Raw genomic sequence first — 17691 nt, forward strand, 5'->3', positions numbered from 1 at the left:
CACCACCTTCAAAGTCAATTAGAGATGGGCAATAAATGCTGCCATTCCCAGCAAAACTATCTAGTGATTCCTGTTGGAAAGCATGCATGTGTGTATATTGGTTAAGGACAGGATTGGATTTGGATTTGATGGTTCCCCAATGATTTCATGCATAGACTCATAAATGAAGACCAGTCACTTGAGTGTGGTGCTACATCTATGGAATTTTACCAAGCAAGAGTCAGTGGCTTCAGGAGAAAAGCTAAGGGTGAAAATCAGGGAAGAAATTATTAGCCAATTTAAATTATTAAATTGAAGTTTTTTAAAATGACTTGCTGCTATTATTATCATCGTCTCTATCCTGATAGCTAAACAACAAGAATTTACCAGTAAGATTTTCCAGAGATTAGGTTGGGATCATTTTAACTGAAGATCAAGTTCTTTATGATCATACTAAGACTGTTAAGACTGTGCACAAACTATGTTCAACAGCAATGGAACTCCTGAATGAGAAAGCAGTTGAATTCCATTGAAATCTCATGTTTTATTATGAACTTAAACTCCAGAGCACAGGGGTCACTTTCGCTATAATTAATCATTTACCTACAGAGTCATTGACAAAGTACTGATGTGGACAAAGTTTGCAGAAACAAAGTACAGCTGAAGTTATCAGTAACTGAAGAGTGCAGAAAGCTGGGTTTGTAGTCTTGCTTACTGTCAGAGTCACCCTAGTTATTAACATCTAGCTGCATCACCTCTATGAACTACCATAATGAGCAAGGGTCAATGTTAGGACCTATTTTTTTAATGTGTGTACTCTTTGAGGATATAATTACTGGGACTAGAGAACACTTTCCACTTTTGGTCCTGAGTCTCAACATCAGGCACTCCCAGATCAGGTATAGCACAGGCCAGAAGAAGAGTGAAGCTGCCACTATATTGCCCCATCATGCTCTCTCAGGTCAAGTACAGCATCTCTACACTGGCTGGAAGGATGTATGAGAATGGATGATTGATCTGTGGTACACTGGAACATTTATCCTGTTGCAGACAGTCCACTGATTAATTATTAATAAGTAAACATGTCACATTCACCACAGTTAATATCTTTATTTAACTTGCATTTATATACTACTTTTCACTTCCGCAGGACATCCCAAAGTGCTTTACAGTCAATGAAGTACTAGAATTACAGTTATTATTGCAATGCAGGAATCATGGCAGCTAATTTGCACATCACAAGGTCCAACAAACAGCAATAAGATGTTTTTGGTGATGTTTGTTCTTCAAATAGTGCCATAGGATCTTTTATGTCCACCCAAGAGGGCTGATGTTTCATATCATGAAAGATGGCACCTCCAACAATTCAGCACTCCTTCAGTACTGCATTCAAGTCTCTGAATTAGGGCTTAAACCCACAATCTTTGGACTCAAAGATGATAGTGCTACCACTGAGCCAATGCAGACACTATAAACTAAAATAAACTGTGAATAGTGTTAATGGTAGCAGAAAGTTGTACAGGGACATTGAAGTGAGTGGGCAAAACGGTGCCAGATGGAGTAGTAAGAGAAAATGTGAGGTCATCCACTTTGGACCAAGAAAGATTGATCAGAGTATTTTTTAAATGGTGCAAAGCTAGGAGCTGTGGATGGAAGAGGGATCCAAGCACAGAAATGGCTAAAAAAAAGAGGGGACAAAATATCCCTAAAAAGGCTAATGGAATGATGGCCTTTCTCTCAAAGGGGCTGGAATATAAAGGGCAAGTTATGTTAGAACTGTACAGATCTTTTTATTTAGACTCCCAACTGAAGTACTGCATTGAGTTCTGGGCACCACACCTCGGGAAGGATATATTTGCCTTGAAGGTGGTGCAGAGCAAATTCACCAGAATGATACAATGGCTAAAAGGGTTAAGTTTTGAGACTGGTTGCATAGACCACACTTGTATTCCATTGAATACTGAAGTTCAAATGGTGATCCAATTGAGGTGTTTAAGATGGTTGTAGGATTTTATAGGATGGATATGGAAAAACTATTTCCTCAGGGAGGAGAGTCTACAATAGGGGAAGGGGTGATGGGGTCTGGAGCCATACCTTAAAATTAAAGATAGGCCTTTCTTCAAACAAAGCATAGTGGAAATCTGGAACTCTCTCTCTCTCCCAAAAATTTGTCAAGACTGTTATCAACTGACAATTTCAGAACTGAGATTGATAGATTTTTATTAGGTAAGTGTAACGACCAAGGTGGGAGGAGTGCACTGTCTCTGTTTATAGTTCCACTTCTCCATAGGTCACAACATATGTTTAAATGTGTAGCCAGTTACCGATGTGGCCAATTATATACTCCTATCTATTTTAGTTTCAGAATAACATCCACCAATCAGGTTTCTTTAATAAACAACAAAAGTGGTAATTTATTATAAAACAAGACTTAGTCAATAAAGATGCAAAGCTTTAACACAGTTTGAAATATGACAGGAAATATATACATTCCCTTCTAAATACCACACACACACACACACACACACACACACACACTGGTACTGGTTAAAGAAAAAAATAAAGGTTCTTTGGCCAAAGTACTTGTTCATTCTTGAAGAAAAAGGATAAGATATGTTATCTTCCAGATGGCATACAGTCTGGCATCAGAGTATGGGTCACTGGGATCTTATCAGAAGCAGTTTGTTCAGGAGATGTCGAGAGGAAGTCTTCCAACAGCTTCTCATGAGAAATGCTGCGTCAGGCATTATCGTTATCTCACGCTGAATATTTTTCAGGGTTTCTCACAGAGGTGGAGAGATAATGAGCTGGGTGTTTCTTTCAGCAGGCTACAAACCATACTGACACAAAACAGTATTCAAAAAATGAAACCCACTCCTGAGCACCATAAATCTTGACATGTCATTTCTCTTGTAAACAACTCCCATAGTTAGAAGGCACCTGTTGTTTATTTAGCTGAAGACATGTGACATCCAGTAAATGTTTTTAAACCAAGTCCTGCCAGTGACCCTTTTAAGAAAAAAAGTACAGCATCTATGGAATCACTTCAGTCCTCCAATGAATCCATCTCCACAATTCTAATTTAGGGCGGCGCAGTGGTTAGCACTGCAGCCTCACAGCTCCAGGGACCCGGGTTTGATTCTGGGTACTGCCTGTGTGGAGTTTGCAAGTTCTCCCTGTGTCTGCGTGGGTTTTCTCTGGGTGCTCCGGTTTCCTCCCACAAGCCAAAAGACTTGCAGGTTGATAGGTAAATTGGCCATTATAAATTGTCACTAGTATAGGTAGGTGGTAGGGAAATATAGGGACAGGTGGGGATGTTTGGTAGGAATATGGGATTAGTGTGGGATTAGTATAAATGGGTGGTTGATGGTCGGCACAGACTCGGTGGGCCGAAGGGCCTGTTTCAGTGCTGTATCTCTAATCTAATCTAATCTAAAACACAAGACCTCAAAAAATATTTTAAAAATGGAAGCATTTTCATAACACCTCCATCTTTGGAGGAATGAAATGCCATTTTTAAATGTATTTCATTACAAAGGGTGGAAAAAACAGAAGATGAAAAAATATTAAAACACATTTACACACTCATTCTCATTCATTTTTTACCTGTAACTAATACAGTTCTACTTTTACCATCTTTGTACTCAGATAACACAAAGCAAAGTTAGATTCTAGACGAAGCATCAGCAGTTACATTATTTTTCCCCACAATGTGGTTAATCTTTAACTGATAGGACTACAATAGTAAACTCCACCAAAATAGTCTGGCATTCTGGTTTTTGAATTTTTCCACTAAGGCAAGGGGGTTATGATCAGTATATATCAGTGTCTCTCTGTAGGCGTGGCAGACATATACTTCAAATGCTTAACAGCTGGTAGTAAGTCCAGTGTTTCTTTTTCCACGGTTGTGTATCTCTTTTGGTGTCGATTTAGCTTTTTGGAAAGTATCCCACTGGCCTTTCTATGCCCGATTCATCGTCTTGTGACAGGACTGCACCAACCCCCTGGTTGCTAGCATCAATTGCTACCTGAAAGGGCTTAGTGAAACTTTGAGCAGCCAACACTGGTTCATTGATCAAAATGGCTTTCAGCCTCTCAAAAGATGTTTGACACTCTCCTGACCACAATATCTTGGCTTTCTTTTTTTGTAGCAAATCTGTCGGTGAAGCAACTATAGTACTAAAATTTGGTATAAACTTGCGGTAGAAACCACACATCCCCAAAAAGCTCATGATTTCTCTTTTAGTCTTAGTTGCAGGAAACTCTACCAATGCTTTGTTACAACCAGGTGAGAAAGAGGTCGAGGGTTCCCTTTCAGCCTTCACCTGGTCTTACTGTAACAAGGTTTAATTTTAAACATACTGTGTTTTTAGCTCTCCCTTGGTGAATCCTTGTTCACCACTTTCCAATTATAAGGCAAAGAAACCAGCACAAACAGGCTTTCTCAGGTTTAAAGAAGAAAAGTTGAAATATATTAAACATAAACTTAAACTCTAGTTCGATTAACGCCTACAGATTCACACCGCGCCCCACGCTAGCATGTATATGCGATACAGACATGAAAATAGAGATAGAAAAGAGCAGAAGAAAAATAAAGTGGAAACGCTTGAGGCAATATCTGAAGAGTTGTTGTTACGGTTATTCAAGCTCACTGTAGAGTCCTTGATTGTAGGTAGATCTTGCTTTTTGTTGGGACCTGGTGTTCTTCTTAAACCTTGTTCGCTGTAGGAGACCTTTCTCTCTTGGGGTCCATGTGTCTTCAGTGGATTCAGAGGCTTGTGAGAAAGAGATCTTCTCAGTCCAGGAGCAAACCGCTTTCTGCCCAAACTGTTGGTACAAATTCAAAAAACTCAAGTTGCCTAGCAGGTTAGTCATGTGGCCAGCTGGTTTGACCATGTTTGTTCATGTATTCGGCCATCTTAACAGTCAACCTGGAATGCGAGCTCTCCCACCTTCAATGTCTGGTGATCAAAAGTCCAATGTGGATTGGATGTCAGAGAATGGCTATTTTGTCCTTCCAAACACTGTCTGTTAATATGCAAATGCCTTTTTCAGCCACGGTTGATCTGTTCAACAAGTCCTCCCCTCACTCCAGTAACCGTTTAAAATCAATGTTCATGACAAAATTAATGTGCCTCATTCTTGGCAGGTGGGGGCCTAGCCTGGCAGCTTGTACTTTTGCTATTCTTGGCAACACTTGTCCTTGCCCTACAATATGCCCTAGGTAGGTTATCCGTCCTTTTGCAAATTGACTTTTGGCAAGGTTTATCACCAAATCAGCCGACTAATTTTCTAAACAGAGCTTTTAGTTGTTCAAAGTGGTCCTTCCAAGTGTCACTGTATACCAGCACATCATCAAGGTAAACCACACAATTAGAAACACTGGCTGCCAATTGGTTCATTAGTCTCTGAAAAGTTTCTGGGCATTTCTTTTAGCCCGAATAGCATCACTTGACATTGGAAAAGACCGTCTGGTGTGACAAAGGCCGATATTTCTTTAGCTCGGGGTGTTAAGGGAACTTGCCAGTATACCTTTAACAAATCTGTTTTGGCAAGAAATGTGGCACTGCCAACTCTGTCTTCCAAGCGAGGAATTGGGTAGAAGTCTGCCTTTGTTACTGCATTAATGTTTCTGTAATCTATGCAAAACTAGTTGAACCATCAGGCTTAGGCTCTAACACGACTGGGGAACTCCAGCTGCTTTGAGTAGGTTCAATTAGGTGGTTTTCCAACATGTATTGGATTTCTGCTTTTACCTGGGCCTGTTCCTCTGGACTTGCAATAAGGATGCTGTTTTATTGGAGAGGATTCTCCTACATCCACATCATGTATGGCTAAGGTTGTACATCCTGGTTTATCTCTATAGACTCCTTTTAAATGACGTGAGTAGCCTTGTTAGGTATTCTTGTCTGCATCTAAATATGAAAGCATAGTGTCTAATATCCCTAACAGTTCAGTATTAGCTAACCAGATGGTAGGAGATTCAATTTGAGAATTGTCTAGACCTCCTTCTGTCTCATCCTCACTATCCCTTTAATCGTTCATTGTCCCTGCTACCTGACATACCTGCGCTTGCTTATTTAGCTCCCGGCGATGATTTTGTTTCAACATATAGATGTGACACAACCGATTATTTTTACGATGATCTGGGGTGTCAATCAAATAGTTTACCAATCCTTTTGCCTACGCTATATGGTCCACTGAACTGTGCTTTCAGCGGCTCACCCTGTAAAGGCAGTAATACTGACACCTCATGCCCTAGTTTTAAATGTTTGGATCTTGGCATGCTTGTCTGCCCAGTTCTTCATGATTGTTTGGGAAGCTTTCAGATGCTCCTGAGCCACTTTGCAGGCACTCGTGAGCCGTTCCCAGAACACAGATACATAGTCTAACACAGAAGATTTGTCCATTTGTTCTAAAAACCTTTCTTTCATTAGGTTAAGAGGAGCGCTTACCTCATGCCCATTAAACTAATTCAAAAGGACTCATTAGGTGAATCCCTGGTGGCAAACAAAAGAAATTCGAACTCTTTATGGGGATATTCATGACTATGCCCGGATCATCGTTTTGAGGATCTGATCGTACCGTTTTAAAGCCCCTTGTGTCTCTGGGTGGTATGCTGTGGACTTTCACTGTTTTATACCCAAATTACTCATAACCTCCTGAAAAACTTTGGCCAAAAAATTGGAACCTTGATCCGACTGGATCTCAATTGGTAATCCATATCTAGTGAAGAACTGAGTTAACTTTTCTATCACTACCTTAGCAGAAATTGTTCTCAAGGGAATGGCCTTTGGGAACCGAGTAGCCATATCCGTAATAGTGAGTATATATTGATGTCCCGCTTTCGTTTTCGGTAAATGGCTCCCCAAAAACTGGAATGAAACATAGAAAATAGGAGCAGGAGTAGGCCATTCAGCCCTTCGAGCCTGCTCTGCCATTCATTATGATCATGGCTGATCATCCAACTCAGTAACCTGTTCCTGCTTTCCCCCCAAATCTTTGATCCCTTTCGCCCCAAGAGCTATATCTAACTCCTTCTTGAAAACATACAATGTTTTGGCCTCAACTGCTTTCTGTGGCAGCGAATTCCACAGGCTCACCACTCTCTGGGTGAAGAAATTTCTCCTCATCTCAATCCTGAATGGTTCACCCGTATCCTTAGACTATGACCCCTGGTTCTGTACTCCCCCACCATCGGGAACATCCTTCCGGCATCTACCCTGTCAAGTCCTGTTAGAATTTTATAGGTTTCTATGAGATCCCCCCTCACTCTTCTGAACTCCAGCGAATATAATCCTATCTGACTCAATCTCTTCTCATATGTCAGTCCTGCCATCCCAGGAATCAGTCTGCACTCCCTCTATAGCAAGAACATCCTTCCTCAGCTAAAGAGACCAAAACTGTACACAGTATTCCAGGTGTGGCCTCACCAAGGCCCTGTATAATTGCAGCAAGACATCCTTGCTCCTGTACTCGAATCCTCTCGCTATGAAGGCCAACATACCACTTGCCCTTTTTACCGCCTGTTGCACCTGCATGCTTACCTTCAGCGACTGGTGTACGAGAACGCCCAGGTCTCATTGCATATTCCCCTCTCTCAGTTTATAACCGTTCAGATAATCTGCCTTCCTGTTTTTGCTACCAAAGTGGATAACCTCACATTTATCCACATTATACTGCATCTGCCATGAATTTGCCCACTCACTCAACTTGTCCATATCACCCAGAAGCCTCTCTGCATCCTCCTCACAACTCACCCTCCCACCCAGTTTTGTGTCATCTGCAAATTTGGAGATATTACATTTAGTTCCCTCATCTAAATCATTTATATTGTGAATAGCTGGGATGCTAGCACCGATCCTTGCGGTACCCCACTAGTCACTGCCTGCCATTCGGAAAAAAACCCGTTTATTCCTACTTTTTGTTTCCTGTCTGCCAACCAATTTTCTATCCATCACAATACACTATCCCCAATCCCATGCGCTTTAATTTTACACGCTAATCTCTTATGTGGGACTTTATCGAAAGCCTTCTGAAAGTTCAAATAAACCACATCCAATGGCTCCCCCTCATCAACTCTACTAGTTACATCCTTGAAGAATTCTAGTAGATTTGTCAAGCATGATTTCCCATGAATGGGAATTGGAGATGCTGGTTTTATGGCAGGTTGCAGTTTTCCCACAATATGGCACCTTTTACAAAACTTCCCCAGGTCCTTGTAAAGACCTGGCTAGTAAAAATGTCGACTTGTATATGATTGGGTCTTCCGGATCCCCACATGTTCAGCCATAGGAATTTCATAGGCTATCCTTAATAATTCCTGGTGATACTTGGGCTAAATTGACAGGGCTAAATTGTGGCGAGTCGAAGAGACTTAGTAGTTGGCAGGAAAAAAGACAGAGGCGCAAGGGGAGAGCCAACTGTGCAACAGCCCCAACAAACAAATTTCTCTGCAGCACCTGTGGAAGAGCCTGTCACTCCAGAATTGGCCTTTATAGCCACTCCAGGCGCTGCTTCACAAACCACTGACCACCTCCAGGCGCGTATCCATTGTCTCTCGAGATAAGGAGGCCCAAAAGAAAAAAAAAAAAACTTGGGTAGTACCACTATCTGGTGAACTACTGTCCATTTTTCATCCGCAGGTCTGTAAGGAGGTCTCCACTTACTCATCAGAATCCCATTTTTAATATAGTAGCCTTCCTCAACTCCTTTTGCCTCCGCTTCAGTTCAAGCCAATTGTGCCACTTAACTCTGTATCGGATTGCTGAGCCTTGATCAGGGAAGACTTACTTAACATTTCCTTCAGATTATCCAAATGCTCAAAGAAAGTTTCAGATGTTCGGCTATTTGTCTGTGGTGCCCATTTGACCTCTGACAATGGAACTTGTTTATCCATTGCTCGGGTCACTACATATGAAGGAAAAATTCCTGTAACCGTTTCCTGCAACTGCTCTGTCTCCTTGACTTCACTGGGTCTTTCTGTGACAACTGGAAAAGCTACTATCTTCGCTCCGGCCAAATCATTCCCCAGGAGTAGGTCAACTCCGTCTACAGGCAAACTATGGACAACTCCTACAGTTACTGTTCCAGACATTAGGTAACACTCCAGGTGCATCCGATTAAAAAGGTATGGGTATATACTTGCAGCCCATATCATTCACTAAAACCTTGGCATTCAGTGCACTCTCCGGTGGAAAAGTTATGCCTTTCCCCAGCGAAAGAGTTTGTGTAGCTCCTGTATCTCTAAGTATAACTATAGGTTTACCTGTCTCACTTGAGGGATAAGGAGTTACTTTTCCTTTTGACAAGAATTCCCTATAACTCTCTGGTATCTTGTTCACCTCTCCCTCACTCACAGCGGTTTTTGTACTTAACCTAACACCTGCAGTCAGACCTATAGCCTGATCTGTTGTACTGTCCATCAGGGCCCCTTTCTCTGCAGTAGCCTTGGGTACCCCAATAAATGCAATTTCCAGCATTCTGCATGAAGATGTCCCACCTTGTGGCAATGGAAACACCTTAGGCTTCCAGAGCTCACTTCCACCCTCAGCATCTTCCTTTCTGGTCTAAGGAGGAGATCTCGGGGCACTCCCAGCTTTCCCTCCTTACCCTGGCTACTTGCCTTCCTTTCACTTTCCCACCTTCTATCCATCTCAGGTTGTGGGGGTGACGAACAAAGGATTTGGACTTGTAAACAAACTCGTACTCATCAGCAATCTCAGCTGCCTGTCTGGCCATTGAAACATTGTGATTCTCTACATGGGTTTTTACTAACAGAGGGAGTGATTTAAAAAAAAATTCTTCCAGGAGAATTATTTTCCTAAGGGTCTCATACATGGCCTCTATCTTTAGTGCCTGCATCCCTCTTTGCTTTACCCGCTCAAACTCTATATAAGTCTGCCCAGGTTGTTTCCGGAGGTTCCAAAATTTCTGCCTGTACACTTCAGGGACTAACTCATAAGCAGCGAGAATAGCCTTTTTTGCTATCTCATAATCTACAGAAGCCTCCTCAGAAAACATGACATAAACTTCATGAGCTCTGCCAATCAACCTTCTTTGCATGAGCAGTGTCCACGTTTCCTTCAGCCACTTCATCTGTCTAGCTATCTTTTCAAAAGAAATGAAAAATGCCTTTACGTCCCTTTCCTCAAACTTTGGGAGAGCTTGCACAAATTTAAACAGCTCTCCTCTGCATCCTGGGCTGGAATCAGTTCTTTCCTCACCAGAATTTTCATCGAGGTCAAGGTCACCCTGTTTTTTTAGTTCCAGCTTTTTAAATTTGAATACCCTTTCTTGCTCCCTTTTTTTTTTCTCTCTTCTGCCTCTCTTTTTCCTTTTGAAATTGTAGTTCAAGTTTTTTCATTTCTTTTTCCTGTTGTTACAACCAAGGCAGGAGGAGTGCACTGTTTATTCGAGCCCCACTTCTCCACAGATCACAACATATATATTTAAATTTTCCCACTTAGCGATACAGTCAATCATATACTCTATTTTCCCCAGAATAAAACACACCACCAGGTTTCTTTAATAAACAACAAAACTATCAGTTTATTATGAAACTAGTCTTAACCTGTAATGAAGTAAAGCATAAACACACAGATTGAACTCTAAAAGCTCCTTTTTTTTACCTTAGCCCCCCCACTTACACACACACCACACACACACACGGGTTAACTGGAAAAATAAAAAGGAACTTTTCTTTAGAGCTCTGCTACAAACCGCCCCCACGCGCCCCCCCCCCCCCCCCCACTTACGCTGAATACTTGTTCATCTTGCAGAAAAAAAGAAGATATGGAAAGATGTCTTTTGTTTTGGTTTGGCGTTGCAAATGTGTATAGATGGCTATCATTGGGATTTTCCTAGAACAGTTTTTTCCAGGCGATGTTGAAGATCAGTTTGGTAGACTTTCCAAGAAATGCAGCTACAGAGGCTTCAGATAGGCCTTACAGCAGAAATGTGGCAACAGGGGTTTCAGTTCCCACACATTCGATATGCAGGGTTTCTTCAAATACAGGAGGAAAGAGGAGACTGACGCATTGGACACGCAGGGTTTCTTTCAAACGGAGAGATAGTGATGAGCTGGGTTTCCTTGGCAGGCAAAAAACAACTGTCTTCCAAGCAGTTTATACTCCACCTCACTATCTAAAGTGAAACCATAAACAATGTCACAAGAGACAAGCCTCCTGACCTCTATAAATCTTGACCTGTCACTTCTCTGCAAATATCTTTCCCCAAATCAAAAACAACTGCTGGGTAATTATCTGCAGACAGGTGCCTTCCAGTAATAGTTTGTTTTCAAGCTCAGTCCAAAACCTTTCTGGTGACCTATCTTTAAAAAAAACCATACAAAGTTCCAGCACTTATGGAATCTTTTTCAGTTTTCAACCACAAATCATCAATTTTGCACAGAAAAATGGAAGCACTCGTAACACTGTTCAAGCTCAAGTTTTTTTGTTTCCAATTCTCTTTCCTGGTCAAGCTGCTTCATCTGTAACTGAATCCTAGCTAATTCAACTGAATTATCATCTAGATTGCCTCTTCCTTCCTCCAGTTTCAAATGCTATGCTATTACTTCAATTATGTCTGCTTTCTTAGCACCTGGTTTTAACTCTAACTCCAACCGCTGCCAATTCCTTTAGCCTAGTCTTGGTTAAGATTTGCAAAGCACTCAGGGATAAGACCTCCCTCCCCAGAAAAGTCGTAACAACTGACAAAGCCATTCCTATCAACTTTACTCCGATGCACAAGAAACCTGATGTTTTACTTTTCCCCTTTTCAATTATTATTACCCAACTTACAATTGCACTTCATCGGCTTTGGGTTATCCTGCACAAAGCCCCCAGTTACATGTTATGACCAAGGTGGGAGGAGTGCATTGTCTTTCTCTAGTTCCACTTCTCTGCAGATCACAACATATATTTACCGATGCGGCCAATTATATACTCCTATCTATTTTAGTTTCAGACTAACATCCACCAACCAGGTTTCTTAAATAAACAACAAAAGTGGTAATTTATTATAAAACAAGACTTAGTCAATAAGGATGCGAAACTGTAACACAGTTTGAATTAGGACAGTAACTATATACATTTCCTTCTAAATACCCAACGCACACATTAGTTAAAGAAAAATAAAGACGCTTTGGCCAAAGAACTTGTTCATTCTTGAAGAAAAAGGATAAGATATGTTATGTTCCAGATGGCATACAGTCTGGCGTCCAAGTACACGTAGACGGGTCACTGGGATTTTATCAGAAGCAGTTCCTTCAGGAGATGTCGAGAGGAAGTCTTCCAGAAGCTTCTTAGAAGAAATGCTGCTTCAGGCATTACAGCTATCACGCACTGGATTTTTTTTCAGGGTTTCTCAGAGAGGTGGAGAGAAGATGAGCTGGGTGTTTCTTTCAGCAGGCTGCAAACCCAACTGACTCAAAATGGTATTCAAAAAAATGAAACCCACTCTTTAGCACCATAAATCTTGACATGTCACCTCTCTTGTAAACAACTCCCATAGTCAGAAGGCACCTGTTATTTACATAGCTGAAGACATGTGAAATGTGCAGTAAATGTTTTTAAGCAGAGTCCTTCCAGTGGCCCTTGAAAAGAAATGTCCAGCATCTGTGGAATCACTTCAGTCCTCCAATGTATCCATCTCCACAATTCTAAAACACGAGTCCTCAAAAAATATTAAACAATGGAAGCACTTTCATAACACGCATATGAAGGGTTGTTAAGGAATCAAGGCAGGTAGATGGAGTTAAGATACAGATTGTCCATAATCTAATTAAATAATGGAACAGACTTGAGGGGTTAAATGGCCTACATATGTTCTTATGCAACAGTAAAAACTTAAGTAACATAATGCCTAATATAAACATTTCAACACAACTGCTGCACTCCCCTTTCAAGAAGTAGAAAAAAGGAAGGGAATAGAGAATGAAAAATAAGTGTTTGGCTCCATTCTTGTATTTACTCACTGCCTTCCAATTTAGCTTCGCTTAGTTCTCTAATGCTAGAAGGGGGGAATTGACTTCCGAATTAATATACTCCTTTGTTTTTATTTCTTTTTCCTCACAGTGGCATTCTCTCAGGACTTGGAAATATTTTGTCCCAAATTGTGGAGCGGCGAGGTAAGGGCCAAAATACCAAGAGTCTCCATTTTCTAGGCCCAGTCAGATTTGGAGTATTTGGGTAAGAAAACTCTGGACCACCAATGGTTTTGTCCGATTTTTCAACTCTGCATTTAAGTATAGTATTTGCATTTACTGTTTTTTCTTCAGTAAAATGTTATTGTAATTGTTATTTGGACGTAACATAGTATACAGAATCCCAAGTATAGTACACACAGTAGTTTACAGCATTGAGGGGCTGGGGTTGTATATAATTCTGGGGAATGATTTCAGGTAGTGCCAGTAGCATATTACATATCTTTGTATTTGCCTACTGTGCCAGTTACGCAGTGCTTTGACTGTTATCCTTTTTGAATAAGTGAAGATTTTAATTATGTCACCAATACTTTGACAGTTAATCTATTTTAATAAATGAAACTTGTTCCAGGGCCTAGATTTTTCTCATGTTTTAGCATCCATTTTCAGGTATTTGAATAAATGTAGCATGCTCCAAAGCTTAGATTTTTCTCACATTTTAGTGTCTATTTTCCGGTGGTTTCAGGAAGACAATAAGAGGGAAATAGGTCAGGGAGGTAGAAAAACATCCATTGCAATGTTCTACAAAGTACGACATGGGCAGCCAATGGTCCCCATCAACATACACCATTTGTAAATCATATTTAAAGGTAGCTGAAGTGAAAACTAATGTAAAAGAGGTGTCTGTGGCTGCTACGTAAATGCCAATATTCATGTGGAGTTTAAGACCTTGTTCTGAGGATTCTGTAATATGCCCTACTTTTCTAATTAATATTTTCTTTTCCAACTTTTTCCATCTCACAACATAGAAATAAATACATGACTCTTTCAACACAGAAACAGGTCATTTGCCTCAACCAGTCCATGTTTGCATTTATCCTCCATGTGAGCAAATAGTTAATCGTATTTACCTGCCCTGTTCCCATAATTCTGATCACCTTTTTCATCTTCTAACTATTCAATCTAATCTTGAATATTGACATAGTTTCTGCCACATCCAAGAACCCTGGAAATGAACTCTCCAACTCTGTATAAAGCAGTTTCTCTTACACTGTTCTAAATTTCTTGCATTTAATCTTGTATCTATGGCCCCTCCTAAAAGATCCCTCAATTAATGGAAACAGTACACTTTTATTTACCTTGTTTCAATCTTGTTCCAAGTGCTGTGGTCCTTTCCTCCTTTTATGTTATGCATTCACCACCAGAGAAAATGATATTTCCGTTTAGAATTTCCTGATACTTGTGCTATTAATAGAAAGAAGATGAAGATCAGGAGGACCTATGCAGGGAGGCCAGGCACATCAGCCACCATTTTCTGCTTCAGAAGGTGGTGGAGGTGGGGGTCATTGAACATTTTTAAGGCAGAGTTAGATAGATTCCTGATAGGCAAGGAAATAAAAGATTATCGGGGGTAGATGGGAGTGTGGAATTCGAGACAGAAACAGATCAGCCATGATCTTATTAAATGGTGGAACAGGCTCGATGGGCTGAATGGCCTACTTCTCCTAATTCGTATGGTAAATGGAATTTAAATACATTATCTTAGTCCCATAGTCCTCAGTTGAAATTGTAGTCCTGAAGTCTTTGCTGGACCTCGTGCACAGTTGTGGGCTTGCTTTTCTCAGGGCTCCTGAAGGCAGAAGAGGGGTTTGATTCTTGTCCTCTGGTTGTGGTGGTCTGTAGGCTTTAGGGGCTTTCCCAGTTATAGCCAAGTCTTCTCTTGATCTTCACTGGAGAGAGAGGGGGAGAGAGAGAGAGAGAGAGACCTGCTTCATTGATGGCTTTTCAGTTACTCTGTCTGCTTTCTGTGTGGTAAAGCTTACAGTCTCTCCAGGGCCATAGCTCCTTTGTTGTTTTAATGAGATTTTATTTCTGGAATCTTCTCCAAGATTCAAGCTACTACTCCTCAAGCTGTCCAGTCACACCTGGAGTTGGGTTAGCTCTTTCAAAGTCAATGGGTGTAGATGGCCATGACAACCGTGCTAATAAGGCCATTCCAGGTAATTTAATCACCGAGAGTACCCCATTGTTCTGGCTAGGTTGAATCAGACTTCTTGTCTCTAGTCTGATCTTTTGATGTTTCAAATATAAATTGTAGCGGCCATCTTGGCTGCCAGTTTACTTTTTTAAAAAGTTACTGGAAAGAATTTCCAGTCAAAGTCTAATGCAAGGTTCCAAACGATGAAATTAATATTTTCCATTTGGCATATGGGTTTTCATGACACCTCGCGCAGAATGATATGCAACGATGGGAGCATTTCTTTAAAGGAGTGGAAAAGTAAACAAAGGAAAGCACACATTCATCTTTCATTCATTCATGAATGTTAGAATTGTTGCAGCTGTTTTTTTCTCTGCAGCAGCAAGACTGATTTAATTGCCCTTTTTTTTTTCTCCTGGAATTTGTCTGGGATGGTTATTAGAATTAGAATTAGAACATTACAGCGCAGTACAGGCCCTTCGGCCCTCGATGTTGCGCCGACCTGTGAAACCATCTGACCTACACTATTCCATTTTCATCCATGTGTCTATCCAATGTCCACTTAAATGCCCTTAAAGTTGGCGAATCTACTACTGCTGCAGGCAGGGCGTTCCACGCCCTTACTACTCTCTGAGTAAAGAAACTACCTCTGACATCTGTCCTATATCTATCACCCCTCAACTTGAAGCTATGTCCCCTCGTGTTTGCCATCACCATCCGAGGAAAAAGACGCTCACTATCCACCCTATCTAACCCTCTGATTATCTTATATGTCTCTATTAAGTCACCTCTCCTCCTCCTTCTCTCCAACGAAAACAACCTCAAGTCCCTCAGCCTTTCCTCGTAAGACCTTCCCTCCATACCAGGCAACATCCTAGTAAATCTCCTCTGCACCCTTTCCATAGCTTCCACATCCTTCCTATAATGCGGTGACCAGAACTGCACGCAATACTCCAGGTGCGGTCTCACCAGAGTTTTGTACAGCTGCAGCATGACCTCGTGGCTCCGAAACCCGACCCCCCTACTAATAAAAGCTAACACACCATATGCCTTCTTAACAGCCCTATTAACCTGGTTAGCAACCTTCAGGGATTTATGCACCTGGACACCAAGATCTCTCTGTTCATCTACACTACCAAGAATCTTCCCATTAGCCCAGTACTCTGCATTCCTGTTACTCCTTCCAAAGTGAATCACCTCACACTTTTCCGCATTAAACTCCATTTGCCATCTCTCAGCCCAGCTCTGCAGCCTATCTATGTCTCTCTGTACCCTACAACATCCTTCGGCACTATCCACAACTCCACCGACCTTAGTGTCATCTGCAAATTTACTAACCCACCCTTCTACACCCTCTTCCAGGTCATTTATAAAAATGACAAACAGCAGTGGCCCCAAAACAGATCCTTGCGGTACACCACTAGTAACTAAACTCCAGGATGAACATTTGCCATCAACCACCACCCTCTGTCTTCTTTCAGCTAGCCAATTTCTGATCCAAAGCTCTAAATCACCTTCAACCCCATACTTCCGTATTTTCTGCAATAGCCTACCGTGGGGAACCTTATCAAACGCCTTACTGAAATCCATATACACCACATCCACTGCTTTACCCTCATCCACCTGTTTGGTCACCTTCTCGAAAAACTCAATAAGGTTTGTGAGGCACGACCTACCCGTCACAAAACCATGCTGACTATCTCTAATGTACTTATTCTTTTCAAGATGATTATAAATCCTGTCTCTTATAACCTTTTCCAACATTTTACCCACAACCGAAGTAAGGCTCACAGGTCTATAATTACCAGGGCTGTCTCTACTCCCCTTCTTGAACAAGGGGACAACATTTGCAATCCTCCAGTCTTCCGGCACTATTCCTGTCGACAATGACGACATAAAGATCAAGGACAAAGGCTCTGCAATCTCCTCCCTAGCTTCCCAGAGAATCCTAGGATAAATCCCATCTGGCCCAGGGGACTTATCTATTTTCACACTTTCCAAAATTGCTAACACCTCCTCCTTGTGAACCTCAATCCCATCTAGCCTCGTAGCCTGAATCTCAGTATTCTCAACAACATTTTCTTTCTCTACTGTAAATACTGACGCAAAATATTCATTTAACACTTCCCCTATCTCCTCTGATTCCACATACAACTTCCCACTACTATCCTTGATTGGCCCTAATCTAACTCTAGTCATTCTTTTATTCCTAATATACCTATAGAAAGCCTTAGGGTTTTCCCTGATCCGATCCACCAATGACTTCTCGTGTCCTCTCCTTGCTCTTCTGAGCTCTCCCTTTAGATCCTTCCTGGCTAGCTTGTAGCTCTCAAGCGCCCTAACTGAGCCTTCACGTCTCATCCTAACATAAGCCTTCTTCTTCCTCTTGACAAGCGCTTCAACTTCTTTAGTAAACCACGGCTCCCTCGCACGACAACTTCCTCCCTGCCTCACTGTTGGGTTAGACCCTGGACAAGGCATCAGTGATTATATTACTTTTCCCTGCAATGTGGGTAATTTTTAAATGGCAGGGTTGTAAGAGCAGGCTCCATTGAAACAGCCTGGCATTTTGATTTTTGAATTTCTCCAC

At 41.4% G+C, this 17691-nt stretch overlaps 1 protein-coding gene across 1 annotated transcript in view; it reads left to right on the forward strand.

The window, feature by feature from the left end:
- The window catches only part of pxmp2 (peroxisomal membrane protein 2), a 68359-nt gene that overhangs the window by 15481 nt on the left and 35187 nt on the right, over positions 1 to 17691 (forward strand). Inside the window, exon 2 of the mRNA XM_068054839.1 lies at positions 13056 to 13169. Within this exon, the coding sequence (XP_067910940.1) occupies positions 13056 to 13169 (114 nt within the window). The remainder of the gene's footprint in view (positions 1 to 13055; positions 13170 to 17691) is intronic.

Source organism: Heterodontus francisci, chromosome 23, assembly GCF_036365525.1.
Source record: "Heterodontus francisci isolate sHetFra1 chromosome 23, sHetFra1.hap1, whole genome shotgun sequence".
In the NCBI taxonomy this organism is placed as follows: domain Eukaryota; kingdom Metazoa; phylum Chordata; class Chondrichthyes; order Heterodontiformes; family Heterodontidae; genus Heterodontus; species Heterodontus francisci.